The 25,927-nt window shown below is 51.9% G+C and overlaps 1 protein-coding gene across 5 annotated transcripts in view; it reads right to left on the bottom strand.

The window, feature by feature from the left end:
• The window catches only part of RGS3 (regulator of G protein signaling 3), a 113,561-nt gene that overhangs the window by 17,361 nt on the left and 70,273 nt on the right, over positions 1–25,927 (bottom strand). The window contains exons 1-2 of one of the 5 annotated variants that reach the window (XM_070430741.1): positions 15,542–15,804; positions 15,348–15,371 (exon numbers count right to left, since the gene is read on the bottom strand). The exons of 2 other annotated variants lie outside the window; for them this stretch is intronic. In XM_070430741.1, the coding sequence (XP_070286842.1) occupies positions 15,348–15,371; positions 15,542–15,595 (78 nt within the window). In that variant the 5' untranslated portion in view covers positions 15,596–15,804. Of the gene's footprint in view, positions 1–738; positions 890–15,121; positions 15,159–15,347; positions 15,372–15,541; positions 15,805–25,927 lie in introns of those variants that run through there. 2 more of the 5 variants (XM_070430743.1, XM_070430742.1) reach the window with 2 other exon arrangements.

Genomic DNA, 25,927 nt, shown 5'->3' with positions numbered 1-25,927 from the left:
GAAAACCCGTTAGCCCTCAGGAGTCTGTGACGAAGCCCCAGCCAGACCTCCCATCTGGGAGTAAGTGGCCAGCCAGGTGCTGCATGTGTGTCAGGGGTCACACGGGGGTGTGGGAGCACCAGAGGGGATGTGAAAGCACAGTGTGGGTAAGAACCACTGCCTGGGAGCATGAAAGTGAAAGTGCCCAACCCCCGCAGAGATGGGTGGCTGCAAAAGGGAGGGGAGGCCTCAGAGGACTGGAGGATGGTCCCCGGGCAAAGCCAAAGACAGGTGCCCATGCACCCCATGGACTCTTTGCCCTGGAAATCCTGCCCGAATCTGGGAGATGACAGTCCCTGGAGAGGACACTCAGGCCTCGCAGCCTCAGACCCTGAAACATGAGCAATCCCAAATCCCCATTGCACAGGGAGGGAAGCTGAGGCCCCGAGAGGGGCAGGAGCCAACCTAGACTCACACTGTGGGGTCAGGTAGAGTCAGTCACTAAATCCTCGGGGCCTCCATGGGACATCCAACACGCCCAAGTAACAGCCAGGAGAACATACTATGGAAAGTTAAAGCTCTCAATGGGATTATGGTGCTGGTAGGCATGGTGACTAAAAATAGACCGAGAGGGAAATGCTGCGATCACAGACCTCAAACAGCATCATGCCTTTCCCAGGGGCCCCTGGGAGCCAACCCAACACCCCGAAATCAAAGTCAGTGGTTGTGATGCCAGGTCCCCCAATGCAGAAATCTCACCTGGAAACTAAGGGCTGCTCCCAGGCGGACAGAGAAAGCCTCAGCTGCACGGACAGGAAGACTGAGCCCAGCCTGGACAGTCACCTAGGGACTTGCCCAAAGGCACCAATCAGGGCCAGGCGGGGGTTAGAGCCTCAGGCCTCCAGCTCCTTCTCCCCAAGGCTTCTTCAGATCTCAGTCCCCAGAGCAGCCCGGATCCCGCCCATCGCCCCACCCACCAGGGAGCGGTCTCCACCAAGAAAAACAAACTGCCCAAAGCCAGCTCCCTGATGATCCACACAGGCTCAGCTCGGCCCCACCTGGGAGGACCGTGGAAGGAAGCAGCAATCATGCCCTTGGGCCAGGCACCCAGTGGCCCCGAGAAAGGAGCAGCCTCATTTGCATTCCCCCTTTCCTGGAGGGTGGGGTGGGGGTGGAGGGTAAGGCCCAGGGGTGTCTGCAGCCTGCCTGAGCCTGCCCACCCCTCAGGAAAGTGCAGCAACAGACCCAAAACCAGAAATGCAAGTCAGCCTGCCTCTGCCAATCTTGCCCTAAACCGAGGCCAAACCAAACAAAGCCCGGAGGACAAGTGCCTCTGTCCCCAGGGGTGCCCTGCCTGGGCAGCTGAGAAACCACCGAGGACGGAAGGGCTCTCAGAGTGCCCAGCATTTGGGTGCTCAGATACCAGAGTCAGACTTCGGTTTTGATCCCTGTGGGGTCACTTTCCAGCTGTGCCACACTGGCCAAGCCCCCCAGCCTCCAAGAGACACAGAGCCGTGATATCATCCCGGATCACAAGAGTGGTCCCTCAGGCCTGGCCCAGGAGAAGCATTTCATGAAGTGGTGGCTATTATCCGTCTAAGGATGGGGAACTGAGCTCAGAAAACGACCTAAGAAATCGGAGACTGATTCGGTCATGTCTCCTGGCAGAGGGTCTCGCCCTGCTTCCTCAGACCCTTGCACACAAGTTGTTTGGGACCCTCAGGGGTCTAGAAGGGGGAGCAGGCTGAGCACTACCAAGCCTAGGCTCCTCCCCCACAGGCAGATACTTTCAAACAAGGACGAGAGCTCACTGGTTCTGTCCTGTGCTCCTGATGGGCCACCAGGCAGGTTTGGTCAGGCCAGTGTTCTTTGGAGAGCTGGGATGGGGGTGCCTTGCGAGGAGGGGGCCTCTGGAGCAAATACAGGAAACCTCAGAAATCTGGGGGGAGGGGTGGCACGTGAGAGAATTAGGAAAGGAGAGGAGATAAAGATGAGAACATGTCACAGAATAGATAGATGCCAGCTATGGGACTGTCCTGTGAGCAAAGAAGTGACACATGCGGAGGCGTCCTACACGAAAAGTGCTCTGGGCAGGATGAGCAGGGCAGGGGGTGAGGGGGACTGGGACAAAGTGCATTCATTCATTCATTCGTTCATTCTCCAGGCACAGAGTGAGGCCCTGGGGCACAGCCGAGGACAAGTGGGACACAATCCTTGCCTCGGTTACCTGAGCAGAAAAAAACAAAAGGTTGGACAATTGGTCTTGTCGAGCGTGGTGAGTGCTCTGATGGAGGAAGTGCAGGCAGCGGGGACACCCAGCTAGGCAGCTGTTGCAACTGACTGGGGTGACAACAACCCAGCCAGAGAGGCCAGTCTGCTGGCCCATGGCCTTGAGTCCCGAGTCCTCCGTGCAGCTGCCCCTCTCCTGCGGGGAGTCCCTCACCCCCACCCATCACTTCCTTGGCGTGGCTGGACCAGGGTTAATTCTGTCCATGTCTCGCCTGCTAGAAGCACACAGGAAATGAACCAGGCCCTCTAAATGGAGCTGCTGTTGAGGATCTAATCAAATCCTCTCCCCAATCCAATCCAGGGCTCGGAACGGGCTGAGGAAGGCTGGCAGGTGTAACACCAGAGCTCTTGCTCACACCAGCTCTGGCTTCTAGCCCCCGATCCCCACCAGCGAACGCAGCTGGGGACGGCAGTGAGCGGCTGGGACTGACCTGCCCCATGTCACACAGCGAGTCAATGTGGAGCCAGGTCTGCTGACCCCAGAGTCAACCTGCAGCTCTCACTGAGATGACTCATCACATCCACTACGCATTCCAGCTCCATGTGGGCCTCAAAAACCACTTCCTGAATGAGGTGGGGGAGGGGAGGGGAGGGCACGGGAAGGTGTGAGCTGGGATTTACCTCCATCTGGGAGTGGCTCTTACACAGCTAGGATTTTACAGAAAGAGCACTGGCCATAAAGCCAGGAGGCCTGGGCTGGAGTCCTCACTCTATTATTTGCTAGCTGTGTGGACCCCGGCTATCACTTCTGTTTTTTTTCTACAAAAAAATGGGGTAGGATGCCTCTTGCCTCTTGCCTCTTGCTAAGAGGATCACGTCTGACAAAGGACAGGAAAGTGCTCTGTGAACTCGAAAGGCCTCGGAGAAAGGGAGCAGCTATTAGAATTCTGGCCCAGCGTTTGACCTCCAGGTTGACTTGGGATGGGTTACTCCTTCGAGTTTGGCACGCTCCGGGCCTGGCTCCTGGGTTCCTGGCTCAACGCTGGCTTCCAGGAACCTCAGTTACTCGGCTGACACTGAGCTCCCCAACCCAGCCTCAGTCCAGCTCCTCCGGCCTGGCTTCTTGACGCCTCAAGGTGGGGGCCAGCTCCCTCTGGATACTGATCCCGACTTCACGCTGGCTGGGTGACCTCGGGCGTAACCTCTCTGACCCTCAGTTTCCTTAGCCGTAACCGGGGCCTGCTGCTCTCTCAGGCACCCATCCAGCCCCCAGGCTATAATCACCATCTGCCCACTGACGATGCCCAGGGCACCGTGCCAGCCCAGACCTGCCTCCTAAGCGCAGTCCCATCAGTAAGTGTCCACCAAGCACTCATGGGACAGCGCTGCTCCCCAACACCGTTCTCAGCTCTGTGGACACAAAAGGGGACGAGAAAGACATGGCCCCTGCCCTGGTGGAGCTCACAGGCTACAGAGGAGGGACTGACATGAACCAAGTCATCGCCCACAGAAACATACGGTGAATACAAACTGCGATCCATTGCACAAAGGTTCTGTGAGAGAGAAGAAAGGGGCGGTGGGAAAGGCCGCCCTGTGGGCTGACACTGAGCCTGAAATCTGCTCATTGGGCAGGGAGGGGCTCTCTCTGGGGGAGGACACAGCAGATGCAAAGGCCCCGAGCCAGGAAGGCTAGCGCCTGGTGGAACAGAGAGGGCACCTGTGTGGCTGGAGTCCAGGCACAGAGAGGGAAACCTTCCAATGGATATCCCATCAGTGCCCCCAGTTCAATGTGTCCCACCCTGAACGTATGGTCTTCCCGAGTCCATTCCTCCTCTTGGTCTCTGTGTCAATGATGCCAACACCAGCTGCCCAAACCAGGGGCCTGGGTATCATTCTCCCTCCCTTTTCCTTCACTACTGCCCCTTTGGCCAATCACCAAATCTTCCCTGACTGTCCCTCATAAAATCTTAAGAATTATTCCACTGGGGGAGGTTATGCATGTGTAGGAACACTCTGTTCTTTCCTCTCAATTCCTAAAATTTCTCTAAAAAATATAGATTATTAATTTTTTTTTTAAAAAAAGAATAATCTTTCCACCCACTCCATCTCCACTACCACCACCGCCCTCCAGACCACTGTGTTCTTCCATCAGGATTGATGTCAACCTCCCAGCAGCAGTCCAGACCCCGCTGGTGATTCTCTGAGTCATGCCCGGGAGACGTCTAAGTGCAAGTCTGACCCTATCACTTCTCTGCTTGACACATGATGTGGCTCACCAATGCCCTCCAGATAAAGTCCAGATTCTGTAGCCCTGGGAGCCTCTGTTCCCCCTCTAGCCTCACTACTCCAATCTTAAGTGTCTGATGAATGAATGAATGAATGAATGAGAAATCCAATGAACTTCATGGGTCCACCTAGACTCTTCCTACTCAGAATGTGGCCATGAACCAGCAATAGCAGCACCAGGAGCTCATGTGAAACAGAATCTTAGGCCTTGGTCCACATCTCCTGGAATTTTACTGAGATCCCGGCTGATTAATTTGCATATTGAAATTTGAAAAGCACTGATCCAGACTATTGGTTCTCAACAGAGGAACATTGTCGAATCCCCTGTGGCACATTTAAAAATATCTCTGTCTGGGCCCACTTCCAGGCCTACTGGATTCCCTACGAGTAGGGCCTGGGTACCTCCACTTTTTTCTGACTCCCAAGGTAATTCTGGGAACAGCCTCAGTTAACAGATGAGGTGGGTAAGCCCCAGAGAAGGATGGTGACATGCCCAAGGAATCAGGACAGAATCCAGACCAGAGTCTAGTTTGGGACCCGTTCCAACACACACCGCTCCCTCTGTGACGGGAAGCAGTGGAAAGAGGCATGACCTCAGAGCACCTGTGCCAGGATGGGGAGCTGGCAAGCCGGCTGGAGTCAGCTACCCATACACGTTCCCTAGAAACAGAGGCCCAACTGCAGGAGGAGAGAGAGGAAGGAGGAGTTGAATCACAGATGGAAAATTCTCTGTTCCTAAAGGATCCCACAGTAACTTACGGGTCTCTCAGGATCTCAGGGCGGGCAGTGAGCATACCCATTCTACAGAAAGCAATACTGAGGCCACGAGGAGAAGTAGCTCATTCAGTTCAGAAACTCTCAAGACAAAGCCTTGAGGCATGAGAAGAGAGGAGCCTCCTCTAAGCAACCTTCCCTGCTCTTGGCACCTCCACCAGGCTACGCAGAAGACACCCCCCCAGGCCTGGCCTCGGAGCCTGCTGGGGTGCCTCCCCACCCTCCTGGATGCCCAGCCTCTCACTGGGCAGGAGGAGGCGTTTCCAAGGTCTGAGTTTCCAGTACTAAGCCCTGCCACCACCTTGCCACGCTCCTCATCTGGGGACTCAGATACCACTGTTTCCATTGCATGGGGGAGGCTGGACTCGCAGTCTCCCCCGCTCCTCACCCCCCCACCCCAGCCCCAGAGACCCCTCCATACCTGTCGCTCTCTTCTCATCTGAAAGGCATGGCGTGGAGAGCAGGCATTTCCCAGCCTCTTCCTCTCCCTGTGGTGACTGATGCCTCCCTCTGTCAGGAGAGCGCTAGGTCCTTTGGGCCTCGCCTGCCCCACCCACCCCTGGGCCCTCTGCTCAGGAGCCTGTCTACCTGTGGGCTCTGCCACCACTCCCCTTCCCACCTGGCCCCCGCTTTCTCTGCCTGAGAGAAATTTCCCCTAATATCTCTATCTCCTCAAGCCCATTTCCTGCCCATCCCTTGGAGCCCAGCTAAATGCTGCCCTGGGATGGCCTGGCTAGAGGGCTCTCTACTCTCCTGCTAATGCCTGGCCTGCCCTCCTCTCATGGCCTGAGGAGGCCCTGCTTTGGCTCATCAGGACTGAGCATCTGGCTTACTCACCCTCACCTCCACCCCCATTGCCAGAGTTACTCAGCAAATACCTACGGAGCCCCAGCCACGAGCAAGGGCCTGTGCAGGACAAGGAGCCAAAGAGTAGTAGCCAGACCCGTTCCCTTCCCTAAAGGCATTAGTCCTAAGAGAGAGAGAATCAGGTGAGGGGCCCAGGCAATCTCCCACCCACCCACTACCACCCCAGGGGACTATGAAAGCGGAAAGGGCTAGGGGAGAAGACGGCATGGAACATTCGAGGAAGTGCAGGTGGGGCCATGGAGCAGAAGAGCATGGATAGGTTACGGAATTTGGGCTTTACCTAGGAAGCAGTGTAAACTTGGTGCTCTGGAGATAAGGAAGGTGGAGCTAGAGGTGGTGGAAACAGAAAACGGTGAAAAAGTAGGGGAAGAGGGAGAGAGAGACCATTAATTGAGCATCTACTAGGCACCAGGCACTGTGACAATTGCTTTACATACACGCTCACTCCCAGCAACCTTATGAGGTCATCACTGGCCTCATTTTACAAATAAGGAAACGGTGACTCAGAGAGGTTAAGTAACTTGAGCAGTATCAAAAAGCCAGTAGAGGCATCGGAGCTGAAACCATGGTCTGCCTGCCTCTAAAGGCCCCATGATTCCTCTCCTGCTCCCCTCACTGCCTTTCTCCCTCCCTCCCTTCCTTCAAAACACTTTTCTAGGCACCCACCTGGGCCAGGCACTGTGTAAGGCACAGTGAGCAATACCAGCTACAGGGTCCCTGCTCTGAGCCCAAATAGGTGGAGACGGAAAGTCAGATGTCCAACTCACCCGGTGCGGGGAGGGCTGGTACGGAACTGCATACACCTGGCAACCCTCCCAAACTCTCTCCCTCCCAGGGACCTCTTCACAGGCAGAGCCAGCGGCACGTGGCTTCTCTGTGATGCCTACACTAGGTGTCAAACAAAAAAGCTCTGCCAAGCGAGGAGGACCCCGGGGAAGGGCACCAATAGCCCTGTGGCCATGAGACCAGGATTTGGAGTCAGGCAGGCCTGGGATTGAGTCCCACTTCCTAACTGTGTGGCTGAGTCATGTGCCGCCTCCCCCACAGGGCTGCCAGGGGATGGGAGGCAGGGCCTGGCCCACAGCATGCTCAGCCCACCATGCCCTTCCTCTCCACTGCCTGACTCTCCCTCACGGCCAGCACCAGGGACCAACCCAAAATCTACGGCTTAACTCCAAGCAACAGCTCAGAGAACAGGGAGCACTTTCAGAGCCCGGGTGGTGGAGAGAAGCCTATGGCCGGTGAAGCGGTGGGGTCTGGAGACAGACAAAATCCAGATTCAAATCCTGGCTCTGCCTCCTCCCAGCTCAGTGGCCTTGGCCAGGCTGCTTAAACTCTTCAAGGCTCCATTTCCTTACCTGTAAAATGGTGACACAAGGAGCGAGTCCCTACAGCACAGCATTTTTGGGAGACCCTCACACAGAGGAGCCTGGCACATAATAGGTGCTCAATAAACATTCACAGTTCCTATAATCATAATGATTACTCTCAGCAGCAGCAGCTCCACCCCCCACCCCCCACCCCACCCCTCACATGCCACTCCAGGAGAGGGCCCTTCACACATTCTGACCCTCGTGACAGCCCGAGGATGGGGGTTCTATTATCTGTACATTTCGGGAGGGGAAACTGAGGCCCCATACCAAAGGCCCTGGAGGGACTCAGCTTCCCCTAGGCTGGGTCAGTCTGGCTCACCACAGGGCCTAGACCAAGTTGCTCCCCTGTCTGGGCTGCGCTCTCCAGGAGGGGGTCCGTCCAGTGCTGAATCTCAGGCAGCCTGGAGGGGTCAGATCTCAGGACCCAGGGTGTAGCCAGGTCTCCCCATGGGTGCATCAAAGCCAGGGGAAGCAGAAAGCACCCTGTGTCCAGAGATTCCCCACGCCTTGTCGGGCTGCCCCAGTTCCTAAAATATCTCCTCCTTCAGGGCATGGAGTGCTGGGGGCACTGGAGGGGGGTGGGGAAGAGGTTCTTCCTCTTGACGACACTGGGGTGGACATCTGGACATCAGCTGCAACCCTGTGGCCAAAGGTCACCCTCCAAGGCCCCAGGACATCTTCTGTCTCTGGTGAGGGGTGATGCTGAGGCTGGATTTGGCTGGGTTTACAGTCTGCTCCTAACTCATTCTCCCGCCATCCTCCTGTCATGGGTCTTTCTCCGATGTCCCTCACATGAACCTGACTGTACTCCTCTCCTGCTTAAAACCCCTCCAACCCTCTGGGATAGTACAGTCCTAGCTCCTTACCCTGCCTGTTCTGCCCCTACCAACGGGCCCCTCTACCATACATACCATTTCTCCTCTCTTCCCTCCAGCCAGTCTGAACTACAGGTGCCCTTAAACAACACAGTTTAGAACTGTGCAGGTCCACTTACATGTGATTTTTTTTTTCAATAAAATACTGTACATGATGATTTTCTCTTCCTGATGATTTTTTTTAACATTTTTTTTCTCACTTACCTTACAGTAAGAACACGTATGTAATATATTTAAATAGGAAATATGTGTTATCGACTGTTTATGTTATCAGTAAGGTTTGTGGTCAACAGTAAGCTATTAGTAGTTAAGTTTGGGGGAGTCAAAAGTTATACATGGATTGTCGACTGTGCAGAGGGTCGGTGCCTCCAAACTCCCATGTTGGTCAGGGCTCAACTACATTTGTGTTTCCCCAAACACACTCTACTCTCAGGCACCTCTATACCTGTGCTCACTGTACTTCCTACCTAGAATGCCCTGACTCCCCTATCTACCTGGCAAACTCCTTATCTACCTTTAAAACTCAGCTCGCCCACACATGGATTGCCAGTTGATTTCTAACAAAGGTGATATGCCCTATCGTGAGAAAAGATGGTCTTTTAAATAAATTGGACAGCCACTCAGAGAAAAGGAGTCTCGCCCTCTACGCCCATGCCGTGCCTAAGAATCTATTTCAACTGGATTTTAGATCTAAATATAAAGCCACAAAGCAATTAAGCTTCCACAAGATAGAATAAGAGACTATACCCATAACCTCGTAGTGGGCCAAAAAACACGATGATTCAAAAAACATTCTCCATAAAGAGAAAGATTGACAGGTCAGACAGCATTAAGAGGGTGAGAATACAAGCCACAGAGTGGGAGGAGATGTTTGCAGTGTGTATATCCAGCAGTAAACACTATCCAGAATACGTTTAAGCTCCCACAAATCAATCAGAATAAAGGCAGATAACTCGATAGAAAACTGGAAGGAAGACTTGAACAGACACTTCACAAAGAGGTCATCCCAATGGCCCATCAACCTATGAAAAGGTGTTGGACCTCATTAGTCATCAAGGAAATGCAAACAAAACCCACAATGAGCTATCGGCACACCCAACACCAATAATGTCGGTGCGGTGCTCATACACTGCTCCAGGAGGGTGTAGTGGTGTCACACTTTGGAAAATTACATGATTGTAGCTACTAAAGCTAATTACACACCATTTTATGACTCACAGTCGCAAACCGTAAGTCCTTACCCAACAGAGAAGTATACATAGTGCATCAATAGACATGTGCAAGAGCATTCATAGCAGCACTATTCATTAGAACTGGCAACAGCCCAAATATCCATCAACAGGAGAATGGCTAAATTATGGTATTTCCACACAATAAAATGCCACACCGCAATGAGAATGAATAAAATGAAACTTCATGTAATAGCACGGACAAATCTCACCATCAAATGATGATTGAAAGAAGTCAGTAGAAAAGAATACATTCTCAATGACTCCATGCGTACAAAGTTCAAAGACAGGCCCCACTAATCAGTGAAGGGAGTTGGAAAAGGGGTTACCTTCGAGGTGGAAGTGACTGAAATGGGGCGCAAGGGGTTCCCAGGGGACTAGAATTTCTATTTCTTGACCTGGAGGGTGTGTTCACTTTGTGAAAATTCATTGGCTCTATAATTCTCATCTTTCTGTAAATTACACTTCAACGTAAAAATTTATTTAAAAAACATACAAACAAAAGGCTTTATCCCAGTGTCTCCCCTGCCCCCTGGGCTGAGCTCCCCATTTCCTTTGTACCCATCTCTGACAGCACATTCCAGAGCTGCCACGCCACCTCCCATGACTGAATGCCCACTCTGTGCCAGGCCCTGCGCCAAGAGCCTCGCTTCGCCTGCCTGTTCTGCCCCTACCAACGGACCCCTCTACCATACATACCATTTCTCCTCTCTTCCCTCCAGCCAGTCTGAACTACAGGTGCCCTTAAACAACACAGTTTAGAACTGTGAGGTAAGACACTAGCAAAGCATTCAGGTACCCACCTCATCTCATTTAACCGGATGAGGCTGGGCCATGGCCTGAGGAAAAGGAGGCATGGAGAGGTCCAGGGTCTTGCCCAAGGGCACGCAACTGTAAAGCGGAAGGGCATGCCCTCAAGTCCAGGGCCCATGCACCTACACACACATCATACGGCCTCCCATGGGGCAGGAAGGTACACGTGGCGCAACACACATGCTGGGCGGGAATCACATCTACACCTCAGAGGGGTGGACAGACCAGGATAGAGACCTGCTCCTTTGATGGACAAGCGTCTCTGTAACCAGATTCAGCCTCACCTCCTGCAGAACGCTTCATGGAAGCTCTCAGACTGGGTTAAAAGCTTTCCCAGGATTCCCACAGCCCGCTCTCCAAGCCTCCCCACCCCCACTCTGTTGTTACCATCCATCACATGCCTATCCTGGCACTACGTTAAAGATTGGGCCTGGCCTGGCCAATGTGGCCCAGTGGTTGAGCATCAACGTATGAACCAGGAGGTCACGGTTTGATTCCCAGTCAGGGCACATGCCTGGGTTTCAGACTTGATCCCCAGTAGGGGGCATGCAGGAGGCAGCTGATCAATGATTCTCATCATTGATGTTTCTATCTCTCTCTCCCTCTCCCTTCCTCTCTGAAATCAATAAAAACATATCTTTTAAAAAAAAAGATTGGGCCTTTATGTCTATACCTCCAGTACCTGGCAATGCATGGCATACAGTAAATATTAAACACGTGTGCAAGGAAGGAAGGGAGGAGAGGAGGGAAGCAGGCAGAGAGAACAAGTACAGAGCAGCTCTTTGGATCAGCGGCCGCCAACCTTTCGGACCTCACGGACCACCAGTGGTCTGCGGACCACCGGTTGGCGACCGCTGCTTTGGATCAACAGGGAGCTTCACTAATGGAGGTCAGAGCAGTGAAGGTCTCCACGTCCTGGATGGACATCAGTTCCAACCCTTGACTTGAGGCACGACCACGCCACCCATCATCCTGGGTCCATCCCCAGGCTGCCTCCAGCCTTTGCTCAAGATTTCAGCCAGCCATTTGGCTCCCTGAGGCTCTACCCAGCTCTTCTCTGCCTCTCCCAGGTCCCCCCCCCCCCCCCCCCCCCCGCCCCAACTCTGCCACCCTGTCCCAAGGGTCTGATCTCTGCCCTTAGCCCCAGGCTAACCCATCAAAAGGTGAGAAGGACACCACAGAGGGTCTTGGCTACATGAGGGAAAGTGTGCCTGGTTCCAAATTACTTATTGTGTCCCCCGCCTTTCTAAGTTGGGGGAGCTGCTGACAGTTCTCTGGCAGCAGCCTGAGCCACAGTGCCAGGTGCAAGCAGGAGGGAGAGGGGGAAAAGCCATGGGCCATCTGGAGTGATGACCTAGGCCCATTGCCAGAGGAAGAGGGTATCCTGGGACCCCTTCCCCTCTCCTCTGTGCCTGGAAGCTTTGGGCTCACAAGTGGCTCACGGCCCTAGCACCCTTCTCCCCAGTTCTGCCTCAGCCTCACCCCATCCAGATGCCTGGGTGCAACGGGTTGTGCAGGGGAAGGTGGCAGCTCCCTGGAGCTGAGCCTGGTTGGCCTGTGGTGAGCGGCTCCAGCCTCTGTGGGCTGGAGGGCTGAGCCATAAGCAGCCTTGTTTATCCCTGGGAGGAATGATGGCTTTCCCCGAGCAATGACATCTTGGAAACGGCCTGGCTCCACAAACAACAACAAACCTCCCGGCCTCAGCCTGGGCTCCAGCTTGCAGGAGAAGGCTTCTGACCAGGAGCACCTGACCGCAGGTTGGGGGCTGCTGCCTTGCTGAGCCAGACCCTGGCCTTGACCAAGGACTCTGGAAACCCAGGAAGAGGAGAGGGTCTGCAGAGAACCAAAGGATCAGATGGCTGGAAGGAGCGTGGCAGTCCCTGGCCCAGTCCCTGGTTGCTCCAAAGGGGAAACTGAGCCAGAGGGGAAGTGCATGTTTGCCTGAGATCCTCCAGCAAGCAGGGACTAGAATGTGCCTTAGCCTCCAGCCCTGGCCAACCCAGGGCTTTTTCTACTGCACACACTGTTCTTCCAGAGGAGAGCCGGGCCCCAGCCAGCAAGCCCGGAGGTCCTAGGAAAAAAAGTGCTGATGCCGAGTCCAAAGAAAAGGAGCACCGAGATGAAAGCCAGGCACTCTGAGTGATCCAGTTGGTGTGACAGAGAGAGACACCTGGGCTGGGGGGCTGGAGACCTGGGTCTTATCCCAACTGTGCTGCTGAGTCGCATATAACCTCGGGCAAGTCCTTCCTCTTCTGCCTCGTTCCCCTGTGTGTCCGGAAGGCGAATGGGTGGGCTCAGCCATCTCTAAGGCTTGGAGACCAAATTGGGAAAAAGCCCTCAGGAGTCCCAGGAACCCAGCTTGGAATGAACACTCCTGCCACGCCTGTGCTTCTTCTCAGGAAACGAGGCAGACCCCTGGTTGAAGAGCCACCCAGATCTACCCCCCAGGTTGGCACCATCGGAAGGGGCCCCAAGCTGAGCTGCAAGCCACTGGAGTCTGTGCAAAGGTCCGTAAGCATTGCATTCAAACAAGCCAGGGCTGCCCCTTCTGCCCGCCTGCCCAGGCCACGGTGTGGACACCATCCTCGCCCAGTATGACTTCTGAGTGGGCTCTCCCTGTGGCCTCTGTCAGGCTGAAGCCAAGATTCTCCCTGCCTCCCTCCTGTCAAATGCCTCCTCAGCTCCTTGACCCTCTGGAAGCAACCCCGACATGCAGAAACTAGGGCCCCTCCAAAGGGACTCCTGGCCAGGCCCTCAAGTTGGTGGTGCCACTCTCTGCCAGGCAAAGCTAGGATACGGGTATCAGTGCTTGTCCTCAAGGAAAACCTACCCTAGCTCTTCCCTCCCATGCCCTGGGCCCCAGGCTCGGCCCTCGGGACCAAGGTCTGAATAAGGCCCAGTTCCCACACAGATAGGACAAGAAGCAACCACCGTAAGTGCCACCACCGATGGACAGACAGATCCCAAGTGGAATATTTGCTCTAGCGGTGGAAGTGTGGGTGGGATTAAGACCTGGAGAGAAGAGAAGAGACAGGCTTTTCCAGGCAGCAGGAACAGCATGTGCAAAGGTGAGAAAGCTGGGTGTGGGGTGACTTCATTGATATCAAGTACTTATAGTCAGAAGCCTCAGCAAAGATGTCTGGTTCCAAGCCCTGGAGACATTCCAACAGGGGGTCACTTGCCTCACCGCCTCTATCTTCACCATCACCGCTGCCTCAGATGCCCGGCCGGGCCTGGAACAAGCCCTGCTGTAGAACTTGGCTCCCTGAAGGGCCCGCCCTGGGCTAAGCCAGGCCACGTGCGAGAGCTGGGGAAGCGGCAGGTGCCCCTTGGCTGGGCAAGGAGGACTCCAGGGGCTCTGGTGGAAACTCTCACTATGGTCGCAGTGCCCTGGCTGGGATCCTGCGGGCATTGGTGGGGCAGGCACTGCGGCACCTTCCTTCTAGGACAGTGGTTCTCAACCTTCCTAATGCCTCAACCCTTTAATACAGTTCCTCATGTTGTGGTGACCCCCAATTTCATTGTTACAAATTGAACATAATTAAAGCATAGTGACTAATCACAAAAACAACATGTAATTATATATGTGTTTTCCGATGGTCTTAGGTGACCCCTGTGAAAGGGTCGTTCGACCCCCAAAGGGATCGCGACCCACAGGTTGAGAACCGCTGTTCTAGGAGATCTATCCACTCCAGCCATCTCGAGAGGGGAAGCAGCCCCAGCCACCAGCCTTTGGGCAGCAGAATGTGGAAAGTGGTTGGTGAGTGGGCCCGTGGCCCTGCACTGAGAGTGCCACATCCACAGCTGAATTACACTGCGCGGGCTGGGGTGATGGCACCCACGCAGCCTGTCCTCACTGTTCCAGGACGCAGAAGTCCTCCATCTTGGTCCCGGCCATAGACCACTGTGTGAATGTGGATGTGGCCCTGACCCTCTCTGGACCCGGGCTCTTCTTCAGCCCTGAGGTCCCACGGCACCAGGGCCCTTCCTGAAACCCGCAGGACAAGAGTGGAGATGTGGGGCCTCCAAGATGAGAAAGGAACTGGCCTCTGCCCACTCGCAGTGGCTTGCTCTGTGGGGTGGTGGGTCCCTCGCCGTTACCCCCTTCCTTACGAGCCTCCACCGGAGCCAAGGGAGCAGGTGGGGACCTTTCCCAAGGGGCTCGGGATTCAGAGCATCCCTGCTGCGCTCCCAGTGCCATTTCAGCAGCAGTCTCGGGGATCACAGGCCACCCCGGGGGCCCGCCCCCGAGACCACCTCCCCCCCTGACACGGAATTAGGTAAGAGCAGCCATCCCAGGGGCCTGGAGTGCGGTCAGCATCCCTGACATACCACCAGCACCACTAGCTGAGCACTCCCTCCCCAGGCAGCGTCCCGACTTCTGGTCACCAAACATTCCTTTCTCCCAGGAAGAAGAGCCGACTGACCAGCCCAGAAGTGGAGAGCAGCACACGGTGGAAGCATGCCCCTACCCTGCAGGGTCCCACCCCTGACACACACACACACACACACACACACACACACACACACACACAGCTATCTCAGATCAGAACACACACAATCTGGTTGCAACATGCCCATCAATGGCTGCCCTGGGGAAGAAACAATAGAAACAGGGGCATAGGGTGGCTTGGACAAGATCCCCCCCCCCCCCCCCCACCCACACCCACACATACCCTATCACCGAGGCACCTACCCAGCACACTCCGGCAGGGACCCAGGCGACTCAGGGCTGCTGCTGCTGCCAGCCCGCCCGCCCACCCGCCCGCCCAGGTCTCTGCCCGGTGTCCGCCCGGCTCCTCCCGTAGGCGGGCGGGCAGCCGTGTCAGTGGCAGCTCCTGGCGGCCAGCCGCCGGCCGTGTCAAGCAGCTGCCTTCGCAGACAGAGCTTCTTTGTGTCAGCAGAGCTATTTATGGACTTACCCAAGTTCCCCAGGGGAGCGATACCTGCTGGGAAAAGCAGAACCAAATGACCAGGTTCCACCTCCCACATCTAGGTAGCCTTTTCAAAACCCTTGCATCACCCAGCCCTCCCCCCTCCTTTTCCTCCTCCCCCTCCTCGTCCTCCCCCTCCTCGTCCTCCTCCTCCTCCTCCAGCGCTCTTCCCAAACACACACCCTGTCCAGCCAGCTGCCACCACTCTGCAGAGCGCCTGGGTTTCTCTCTTCCATCAAATAGAAAACTCTGTGATTTCCCAAGCCACTTTCATCCGAGGAATCCGGGATGTCTCAAAGAAGAGTCCTCTGCCAGCCCGTCCTTCTGGCTGCGAGGGGCCCACTAGCTCATACTTGGGGGCCCTCGCTCCCCTGCGATCTGTCCCCCAGGCCCAGGCTGGCCCCGGAAGGGAGACGCATCCATCTCTTACCGTGGCACCCCTGGCACTAGGATCCCGAACTGACGGCACCCCACACACATCCTGAGGGCTCCCCCTGCGGGGGCAGTGCAGAGCCACCAGCCACCACTCAGGCGGGAGGGAGCCAATCACTGAGGCTTCCCTGTCACGCCCCCACCCCCATGCTGCTCTCATCCCAGTGGGTGGCTGCAATTCAACCCAGGGTCTTGCAGCCAACACAGGCTGACTCCGCGAAAGCCACGCCCGCCCCGGGTGGGGAAGCAGCGGCTGCCTCGGTCCCCTCCCAGCAGCACCATCCAGTGCAGCGGGACACATGTTTTTATTTAGCACTTTTGTGTACCAAACGCTGGGGAATCGGAGACGGACAGAGAGGGCGGGGCTTCCTCCCCTCACTCTGATGCTACATTACAACAGCCCGAGAGTGAGGGCCACAGTGAAGGGACATCCCTAACACGGAGACCAGGGGGCAGAGGAGAGAGCACGGGACTGGGAAGCAAGGGTCCCCCATTCTAGTTCCAGCTGCAGCACTGGTCGTCTGGGCATCACTGAGCAAGTCCCAGCCTGCCCTGCCCCTTGGTTTCCTCATCTGTAAATCGGGGCTGACCACACTGGACCCGCCCACCTAGGGGATTAACAGCGGATTCAGTGATCCTGTGCCAGGCACTATTCTGAGAGCATGGCCTTCATTAAATTATTCAATTAATCCCACCAGCACCTTGTCAGGCAGGGTCTAGAATTACCCTATGAGGAACCCAAGGTACAGAATGGCAGAGGAAGCTGCCCACGGTCCCACAGCTAGTTGGGTGTGGAGCCAGGATTGAACACAGTCAGTCCGACTCCAGGGTGCCCACTCCCAGCCACAGTGCAGCCCCACCACCACAGGCAGCGGCTTTGCCGGTACAGAGCCATTCGGGGCTGCCGCTATGGCTGCTGCCATTGGTCGTCAGATGTGCGTGAGGCCCAAGTTGGGGGTGCCCATCCCATAGCCAGCTCCAACCTGAACATGCGTACTGCCAGAGTGGCAGGCACCCTAGGATGTCGGCACAGAAAAAATGGGGCAGGAGGAGTCCCTTCCTCCTTTCCTGCCTCACCCGCCCCCCTCGGCCACTCTGGACTGAAGTGCTGTCCCTTTGCCCCTTACTCTCCTTATATTAGTCCCAATGCCTCTGAGTACCTATCTCTGTCTCTCTATTCCTGTCTCTCTCACACATACAAGTGTGGGCATGCATGCTGGCATAAGGAAATGGCCTTCCTTAGGGGAGACCTGGGGCAGCCCTCATCCCAGCTACACACTCCAGCCGATGCTGTGTCTTGTTCCTGGGGGCAGAGCCAAGGCAGTCCTTGCAGAAAGCTTCCAGATCGGAAGGCTGTCGTCCTGCAGGCTCCTGGGAAGGGGAGCCCACCCTTGTCCTGAGAAATTAGGAAGTGAGTCTCAGGAGACGGCCATTTCCGATAGGGCTGACTTAATCCCCAGTGGGGCTGATTGGTCCCAGGATGAAATCTGTGGCGGTTGGGATAAGATTTCTTAGGGTGCAGAGCCTGGATATAGGGTTCCTTGATAAGAGAGGAGCCCTTGAGCCTCAGCTCAGTCTTTACCTTCTTTTAATTAACAAATAGTTCCAGAGCACCAACTATGTGCCCGGCTCTGTGCCGGGCCCTGGGGACTGGGTCCTGCACTCACAAGGCTGACAGTCAGTGAGGGAGGCAGACATCAGCCACACAGTCAGACTAATGAGTCCATCAATAAGCATTGTGCCACAGCGGGCAGAGCAGCTCTGCCAACCCCGGGCACTGGAGCCAGAACAGATCCAGAATGCATCCATCAATGCCCTGGACCATGGGATAATCAGGAAAGGGCATAACAGTCAGTGCCTTGAGGCCCAGGCATCTGCCAGGCCAGGCTAGGAGAGCATCTTGTCCAGTGGTTCTCAACCTTCTGGCCCTTTAAATACAGTTCCTCATGTTGTGACCCAACCATGAAATTATTTTCGTTGCTACTTCATAACTGTAATGTTGCTACTGTTATGAATCGTCATGTAAATATCTGATATACTGGATGGTCTTAGGCGACCCCTGTGCAAGGGTCATTCGACCGCCAAAGGGGTCGCGACCCACAGGTTGAGAACCGCTGATCTAGTCTCTGGAGGACCTCAGGCAGCCACATGTGTGCCTTCCCATGGCTCCAGACCCACATCAGAGGGACCTGTGGGCCCTCCCAGTGCACATACAGCCTGGGGCAAGGTGGGGGAGTCGCTGACAGCCAGGCTATCTAAGCTGGAGGGCCCTCTTTCACTCCAATTCTCCATTTACAGCCAGTAAAGCTGAGGCCCAGAGAAGGAAAGTGACTTTTCCAAGGAAACAGAGCAACTCAGCAGCAGGGCTGGGACCAAGGGTTTCGAACTCCCAGTCCAGTGCTCCTTCCATGACCTACGTAAGTGATGGTGCTGCTCAGTGTAGGAGGGATTGGGACCTAGGGAGCAGCAAGATCCAGGTGGCTCATTGGCCACAGCATTGGCGCCTGGACACTCAGGCCTGGGCCCCACATATTATATTTACCAAACACTTACTATGTGTGAACACTGTTCAGAGCACTTCCTGATTATTGACTCATTAAATCTTCATAACCCTAGTGGATATGATGTCTAATGAACCCATTTTATAGATGGGTAAACTGAGCATAGAGAGATTCGGAAACCTGCTCAAGGTCACACACCAGAAAGTGCATAGCTATGGATCAAGCCTAATCCACTTCCCACTGTGCCCTGCTCTACTGCCTAGAGCAGCCCCTGGGACAGATGGGCCCCCCAGCAACACCTAGAAGCTGGCTGGATGGACAGCCCAGTCACACAGGCCAACTTCACACTCTTCACAAGCTGGCAGCAGCTTCCAGGGCTAGGACCAAGAAGGGTCAGTAGAGAGCCAGTGTGTGCACACCTCCTGTTTTGGGGGGCAGTACCCCAGGCAGAGCCCAAGGCTCTAGAAAGGCCCTAGAGAGATGGGGCAGCAGCAGAATGCAACACAGGTCCCCTGGACAGGCCACTCCCCTGCAGCCCCGACCGTCTCGAGGTTTCCACCATCTTCCCCAAGTGGTATGTCCAGGCTTGTGTTCCCAAGATCCCATAGTGAGCCCTGCACAGACGGAAACCCACCCACCTGCCCCTGCAGACTCTACCCCATGGAGGCCAAGCCCCGGTAACGCCCCGCCTCAGAGAAAGGAGGGCACCTGCTGAAGGTGTTAATGAGCTTCCCATCCAAAGTCCAGGAGGATGTTGTCGCAGGGCAGGGAGGGGGGTGATGCCGCTCTGCAGAAACTGGGCACAAGCCAGGGAGAGGTGCGGTCCCAGAATTCCAGAGCCTATGATCGACTGAGACCAAGCCCCGCCTCCACCAGCAGCGGCTGGGCCTTTCATTATCCCGGGACAATGAAAGGAGCAGGCCTGTGCCTGGGTGTCTAGGGTAACGGAAGCTTGAGCTGGAACACTGTGGCCCCAGCCTCGACAGAGCCCTGCCCCTGCCCCAACATGCTACAGAGGAGGCTGGTGACCCTGGGCTGCCCTGTGAAACTGTGGCATTATCTGCGTCTACCCTCCGAGCCCAAGCTTTGAATCCGCTAACCCACTTAGGAAATTTGGTTTTACTCATTGGGTCTCACAAGCCCTGGTTGTTTTTGTTTTTGTTTTTGGGTTTTTTTTTGGGGGGGGGGGGGGTCCTACAGATTCCATGCAGAAAGGCCTTCCCCACCAAAGAGTCAGCCAAGAAACAGTTATTTGTTATTTCCATAACCACTGGATCCCTACTATGTGCTAAAGCCTGTGTTCAGAACTACAGACACAGGCCGACAGGGAAGCAGCCCATCCCTAGGGTCTGACTCGAAGGTCAGCATGGCTGACCTGGCACTGATGCTGCAAGCAGGCACTGTCCTGTCAAGTCTGGCCTCCATGACCCTCACACCAGGGTCTCACTCTGCTTGCTAAGGCCCTGCACCTGGCTCTTCCTGGTGGCACTGCCCTTGATCTTGGGGCACCTGCTGCCGGTGGTGGGGTGGGTGGGACAGGGCAGGTATCCTCAGGTTCAAACTCACAAGGAGCCTGCAGAGCCCAGGGCAGGTCCCTTCCCCTTTCCTGGCCTCACATTTAGGTCTCTAAAATGAGACCACACAGGTATGTCTGGTGGCCCCAGGCCCACTCCTCCCCTTCGATGGTCAGTCCAGGCCCCTCTAGGTTTTCTTACTGACTAGTTCCATCAGTGGTATTTAGAAAGAGCGCAGGCTTTGAAATCCAACAAATCTGAGTGCAAGTTACCTGGGGCCAGTCACTTCAATGGCTCTGAGTCTCAGTTTGCTCATCTATACAATGGGGCTATTGCTATCTGCCTCACTGGGCCCTGTGGGGGCTAAATGGGGCGGTGTGTATGGAGCGTGTGGCACACAATAAGTGCTCAATAAATAAGAGTATCGCTGTTGTGTTGTCATTGTTGTTGTTATCTGTAAAAAGACAGAATTGACCCGTGAGAGGGTCAATGCAAAGAGCAGAGTTAGAAGTGCTATCTGTGGGAGGTCTAAGAGGTAAGGGAATGACACGTGGTGCCTGGCATTACTAATAGCTGAGAAGCATAAACAGTTATTGAGCAACAGGCAACTATCTTCATCCCCGTCTTACAGATGGGGAAACTGAGGTTCAGAAAGCTTATATGGCAAAAGTGATGGCAAACGGGCAGTACAGCTCCAACACTTATGTTCTTAACCTATGTGTTCTGCCCCCAGTTCATGTTCCCAAAATGTCTCTCCCCTTGCCATCGGCCTCTTCCTCGCAACTACAGGCAGCAAGGGCAATGCCCAACCTGCTCCCGGGAACTGTAGCTCCCAGCCACAGCAAGAAGCCCATGTGCAGTGAAAGCCAGGAGACCGAGTGTCCTCCCCAGGGAGCTGGCCTTGAGAGCTGTCCCTTCTGGATTCTGCCTCCAGCCTGGGTGCATGTTGCAGTCACCTCAGCGGCCTCGGCCTGACCTTGGGCGGCTGCAGTGGTACAGGATGGCCAAGAGCCGTGACCACCTCCCTTCCTGGCTCCAGTCCAGGCAGCCATATGTTGGCCTGAGCTTTCAGGCGCTTGGGAGCAATCCTCGACCCACTGTGCCTGTGCCAGCTCCAGGGACAGGCTGTGTCCTGACTACCCGAGTTCCTGGGAAGTGTTCAGCACAGAGCCACTGGCTCAGATGTGTAGAGGCCAGCCCCGTGACCTTGGCTGCTAGATGCGGTTCATCCACACACTCCTTCCGGGCCAGCCCGGCTTGAACCGCTGGGCCTATGCCCAGGCCACCAAATCAGAGGCCATAAACCTGCCATCATTACTGCCATAACTAAGGGAGTGAGCCAACACATACGCAGGTAGAATCAAGAGATGGAAGGGGTGAGGCTAATTCTTGGGGATATTGCTCAAGGTCCTGAACTCAGCTTTACCTGAAGGCTACCCTCCATAAACACGTCAATTCCATTTCCTGGCTGAAGCTAATTGGAGGTGGGCTCTTGTCACTTGCAACTGGAAGATTTCTGACCAGCACTTAGCCCAGTGTCTGACATACAATAGGTACTCTGAAATGATCTGTTCGCCCAGCCCCTCAACAAACATTCCACAAGGAGACGGTGACCAGGTGTGCTCTTTAGGAAGAGTCATCTTGGCTGCTGTTTAGGGAGGTGACTAAAGGGATAGGAGAAGCTACAGGGAGATCCATTAGGAGACATGCATTAGTCCCAGGGACAGAGATGAAGCCTGAAAGAGGGTGGCTGAGCAGAGGGGGAGGGAGGGAGGGGGCAATCCTCAACTCTAAATTCACCGGGAAACCTTTGATGATCCCATTTCTCTTTGGTCTGGTTTCCTAAGCGGTCTCATTGCCATCATTCTAGCAGCACTATGTTTTCTCCCTCTGTCAGCAACGTTTTACTGAAGGGTACTGGGGTCAGGCAGGGTCTGGGTCGGGTCTGAGGGTTGGATTTGATAAGCAGGGGGTATAAGCAGCTAAGAACATGGGCTCTGGAATCAGCTCCCTGGTTTGGATCATGGCCTACACCTCATGGTAGGAGACCCTGGACAATCTATTGGACCTCTCTGTTCCTTTGTCTCCTCATCTATAAAATAATAATAGTGTTGGGCAGATTACATATTATAGCAGAAGGAAAAGGCACATTCGATAAATATTAGGTGCCATTATTACTATTACTATTATTTGTAGTAGAAAATCAAGAAAGAGGGAATTGAACACACAGAAGAGAAATAATTCAAAAAATTAAGAGAAAATTTCCCTGAGCTAAGGGAAGACTTGAGTATTCAGAATGAAAGAGCTAAAGTTAGTACCAGGAAAAATTACCAGAGAGAGCAAACAACTAGAAATAATCTAGTGACATCTCCAAATTCCAAAGAGATTGGAAAGAGAACTCTGCTCGTTTCCATAAAGACATCTGAGGTTCGGAAAGGTTATGCGGCAAAAGCAATGGCACGTGTTCCAGCACTAGATGCTGGGATGACAAAGTGCCTGGATCCTCTCCTCAGGAAAAGGGCAAACACTTTCAGACTTAAAAACACTGAGAAAGCACGCTACCCACAGACCCTTTCTGGAAAAATCACTCAAGAAAGCTCTCCAGACAAAAATGAGTCAAAGTCAATAAGTCAAGAGTGAGATAGTGAAGTATGTTAGAGACTGAGAAGCAACGAAGCCAGAAACATTTGCTCAGTTAAGTACTGATAACGTAATTGAGAAGGTAGATGCAATTTAAACAAATTAGTCTTAAAACATAATAGAACTAATGTTTAAAAACACTAACAATCAGAAACTAAAATTCTAGATGACTTCAGCAATTGTGTGGAGGCATGAAGAAAAGCAAAGGAAAGTATGGGCCAGCCCACATGCTCATTATGGGTAGTCGGAGGTGAGGACAAACTATTGTAGATCTGGTGTCATTCCTGATATTGAAATGTGTTTGTGGAAAAGTAAGGGTAAACCGACGGGCAGGTGAGAGTTAGGGTGTATAACTTCAGAGGAAATTTTGCAGAGTAGTGGAGATTGGTCTTGGGATGTTGACTCCTATTAAACCATATGATGAAGCTATGGTAATTGAGTCTCAACCTGATGTAGTATTAGACAGACTAATGAGGGAGACAAGAGCATTAAGAAACCCACCCACCTATGTCTGGAAATTTGGTCTATAAGAGAGAAAAGGAAAGATGATTCAAAAAATAAGTTTGGGAAAATTACTTAACCATTTAAGGAAAAAATTTAATGAGAGTTCCATCTGACACCAGGTACTAAATTAACTGCAGATAAATTGAAAATATGAATGTACTTGAATAAAATATAGAGGAATATTCATTATAATCTCAGAGTGTGAAAGGCCTTAGAAAATATAGCCCTCCTACCCCCACCCCCAAAGGCTTGATTATCAAAAGATTTGATTATAAAAAAATGTTAATTTCTGAATGATTAAGGATACTATAAAGTTAAAAGACAAATGGCAAACTGGAAAAGATATCTGTAACCTATATAATAAGTAAATGGTTAATATTCTAACTATATAAATAGAAGCCCCAGTAGAAAACTGGCAACTGATATGAACTGACAAGCAAAGAAGACATATAAGTGACTAATAAATGTAAAGAGCAATTCAACCTCACTAATAGTCCAACAATTGCAAATTAAAATAAAATATATTCCTTCACTTCTCATACCAACAAAGAATTAAAAGAGCTGTAACACCGAGGATTAGGTAGGGAGCAGGAAAATGGGCACTCTCACTCATGTTAATAGGAACGTAAATTGTACATTTCCTTAACCTCTCTGTTCCTTGGCTCTCTCATCTGTAAAGTGGGGATAATAAGAATAGTGTTGGGCAGATGACACGTTTAAACAGAAGGAAAATATTTGCAGAGCACATTGGTAGAGCCACGCTCTGTCCTACAGAAAAATGCCATAGGATGTCATACACAGGACATTCTTAGGATGTTTATTGCAGCGTTGCTCATAATATCAGAATATTGGAAACAGCTGATTGCACATCAACAGGGGAGTAGTTAAATAAATTATGGTCCATTGGCTACTAAGAAGAAGGAGAAAGAACTTTAGTATGGGTATAAAAGATTTATATGCTATATTGAATTTTAAAAAAATGAGTTACAGAAACTTTTGTATGATGATATTATTTAGTAAAATAAAACATAGTCTATGTATAGATATGTGCATGGAATAATATTTGGAGAGACCACACCAAGCTTATAGCAGAGCTGAGGAATGGGGATTTTCTTTATTTATTTTACCCAGTTTAGTAATGTTTCAGATTCTTTGCACAAGTATATATCAAAGAACATATATAAGGCTAAATAAATATTTTCATTCGTAAATAGATCTAAACATTTTAATTTCCTCAAATAAGTTTAACAAAAATGTACAAGACCTATAAGAAAAAAAAAGATTTATTTTCAAAAGTTTACTTGGGAAATCTTAAAAGAAGATTTGAATAAATGAGGAGACATAATCCTACTCCTGGATGGAAAGACAGTATTGTATAGACCTCAATATTCCCCTTTTTAATATTATATTTTAAACATAAGCCTAACAAAACCTCAAAGAGATTTTTGGGGAGGGCAGAGAGGAAGTAGGGACTGAATAAAATTATACTAAATTTCACTTAAAAGGATAAATATGTTAGAATAATTTTTTTTTAATTTTTAAAAAGAGTAATGAGAGGGTACTTATGCAAACATAATGTAAAAAGCATTGGAACAAATAACTGAGAAAAACAAAAGGTATTCTATCTCATACTATATATCAAAGTAAATTCCAAATAGACTAAAATGTTAAAAGTTGAAAAACAGCCTGACAGGCGTGGCTCGGTGGTTGAGCGTTGACCTATGAACCAGGAGGTCGTGGTTTGATTCCAGGTTGGGGCACATGCCCGGGTTGCGGGCTCGATCCCCAGTGGGGGGCACACAGGAGTCAGCCATCAGTGATACGCTCTCATCATTGATGTTTCTATTTCTCTCTCCCTCTCCCTTCCTCTCTGAAATTAAAAAAAAAAAAAAGTTGCAAAATAAAACCATTAAGTTCAAGGGAGGTGCAATGACTATTATATAAACCTTGAGTGACTACCACACGACCAAAGGAAAAAATATTTTTTAAAATGAACAGATATGATATTAGTCATCAGAAAATGTAATTCATAACTTCAATGAGATACTACGTCACACCCAGTAGGATGGACCTAATTTAAGAAATGGGAAAATAGTAAGTGTTAGAGAGAATGTGGAGAAATCGGGATCCTCATACACTGATGGTGGGAATATAAAATCATGCAACCACTTTAGAAAACAGTCTAGCAGTTCCTCAAAAAGGTAAACATAGAGTTATCATTGGGCCCCGAAATTCCACTCCTACGTATATATATCCAAGAGAAATGGAAACACAAGTCCACACTAAAACTGTCACACAAACGATTATAGCAGCATTGTTCATAATAGCCAAAAGGTGGAAGCAACCCAGATGTTCATCAAGCGATAAATGGATAGACAAAATGTGGTAGATCCACATAACGGGATAATATTCAGCCATAAAAAGGAATGACATGCATGCTACAACATGGATGAACCTTGAAAACATTATGTGAAATGAAAGAAGCCAGTCACAAAAGACCAAACACTATGATTCTATTTATATGAAATGTCCAAATCAATAAAGACAGGAATGGATTAGTGGTTGTTTATGGCTGGAGGAGATGAGAGAATTGGTGATACTCTCTCATTACTGACGTTTCTATTTCTCCAGATAAAGGTTGATCGCTAAAGGGTATGGTTTCTTTGGGAGATACTGAAAATATTGTAAAATTGATTGTGGTAATGGTACTGAAAACTCACTGAATTGTATACTTTTAGGAGATAAACTGTATATGTGAATAATTTCTTGATAAAGCAACTATCAAAGCAATTTAGAGATATGATTACCTATAAATAAAAAACATTTTTAATTTTAAAAATGATAAAAAATAAAAGACTAACACAAATGTCATTATATAAAGAACTCCTGATTAAACTATACACCACCCACTAAAAAATGAACAAAAATGCCTTGAACATGCTACTCACAAAACATAAGTAACAAAAGTGCATATAAA

Source organism: Myotis yumanensis, unplaced genomic scaffold (assembly GCF_028538775.1).
Source record: "Myotis yumanensis isolate MYYU_CA2020_CCGP unplaced genomic scaffold, mMyoYum1.0.hap1 SCAF_12, whole genome shotgun sequence".
NCBI lineage: Eukaryota > Metazoa > Chordata > Mammalia > Chiroptera > Vespertilionidae > Myotis > Myotis yumanensis.
Note: the sequence above shows the minus strand (reverse complement) of the source record. Positions and strands in the feature narration are given on the sequence as shown.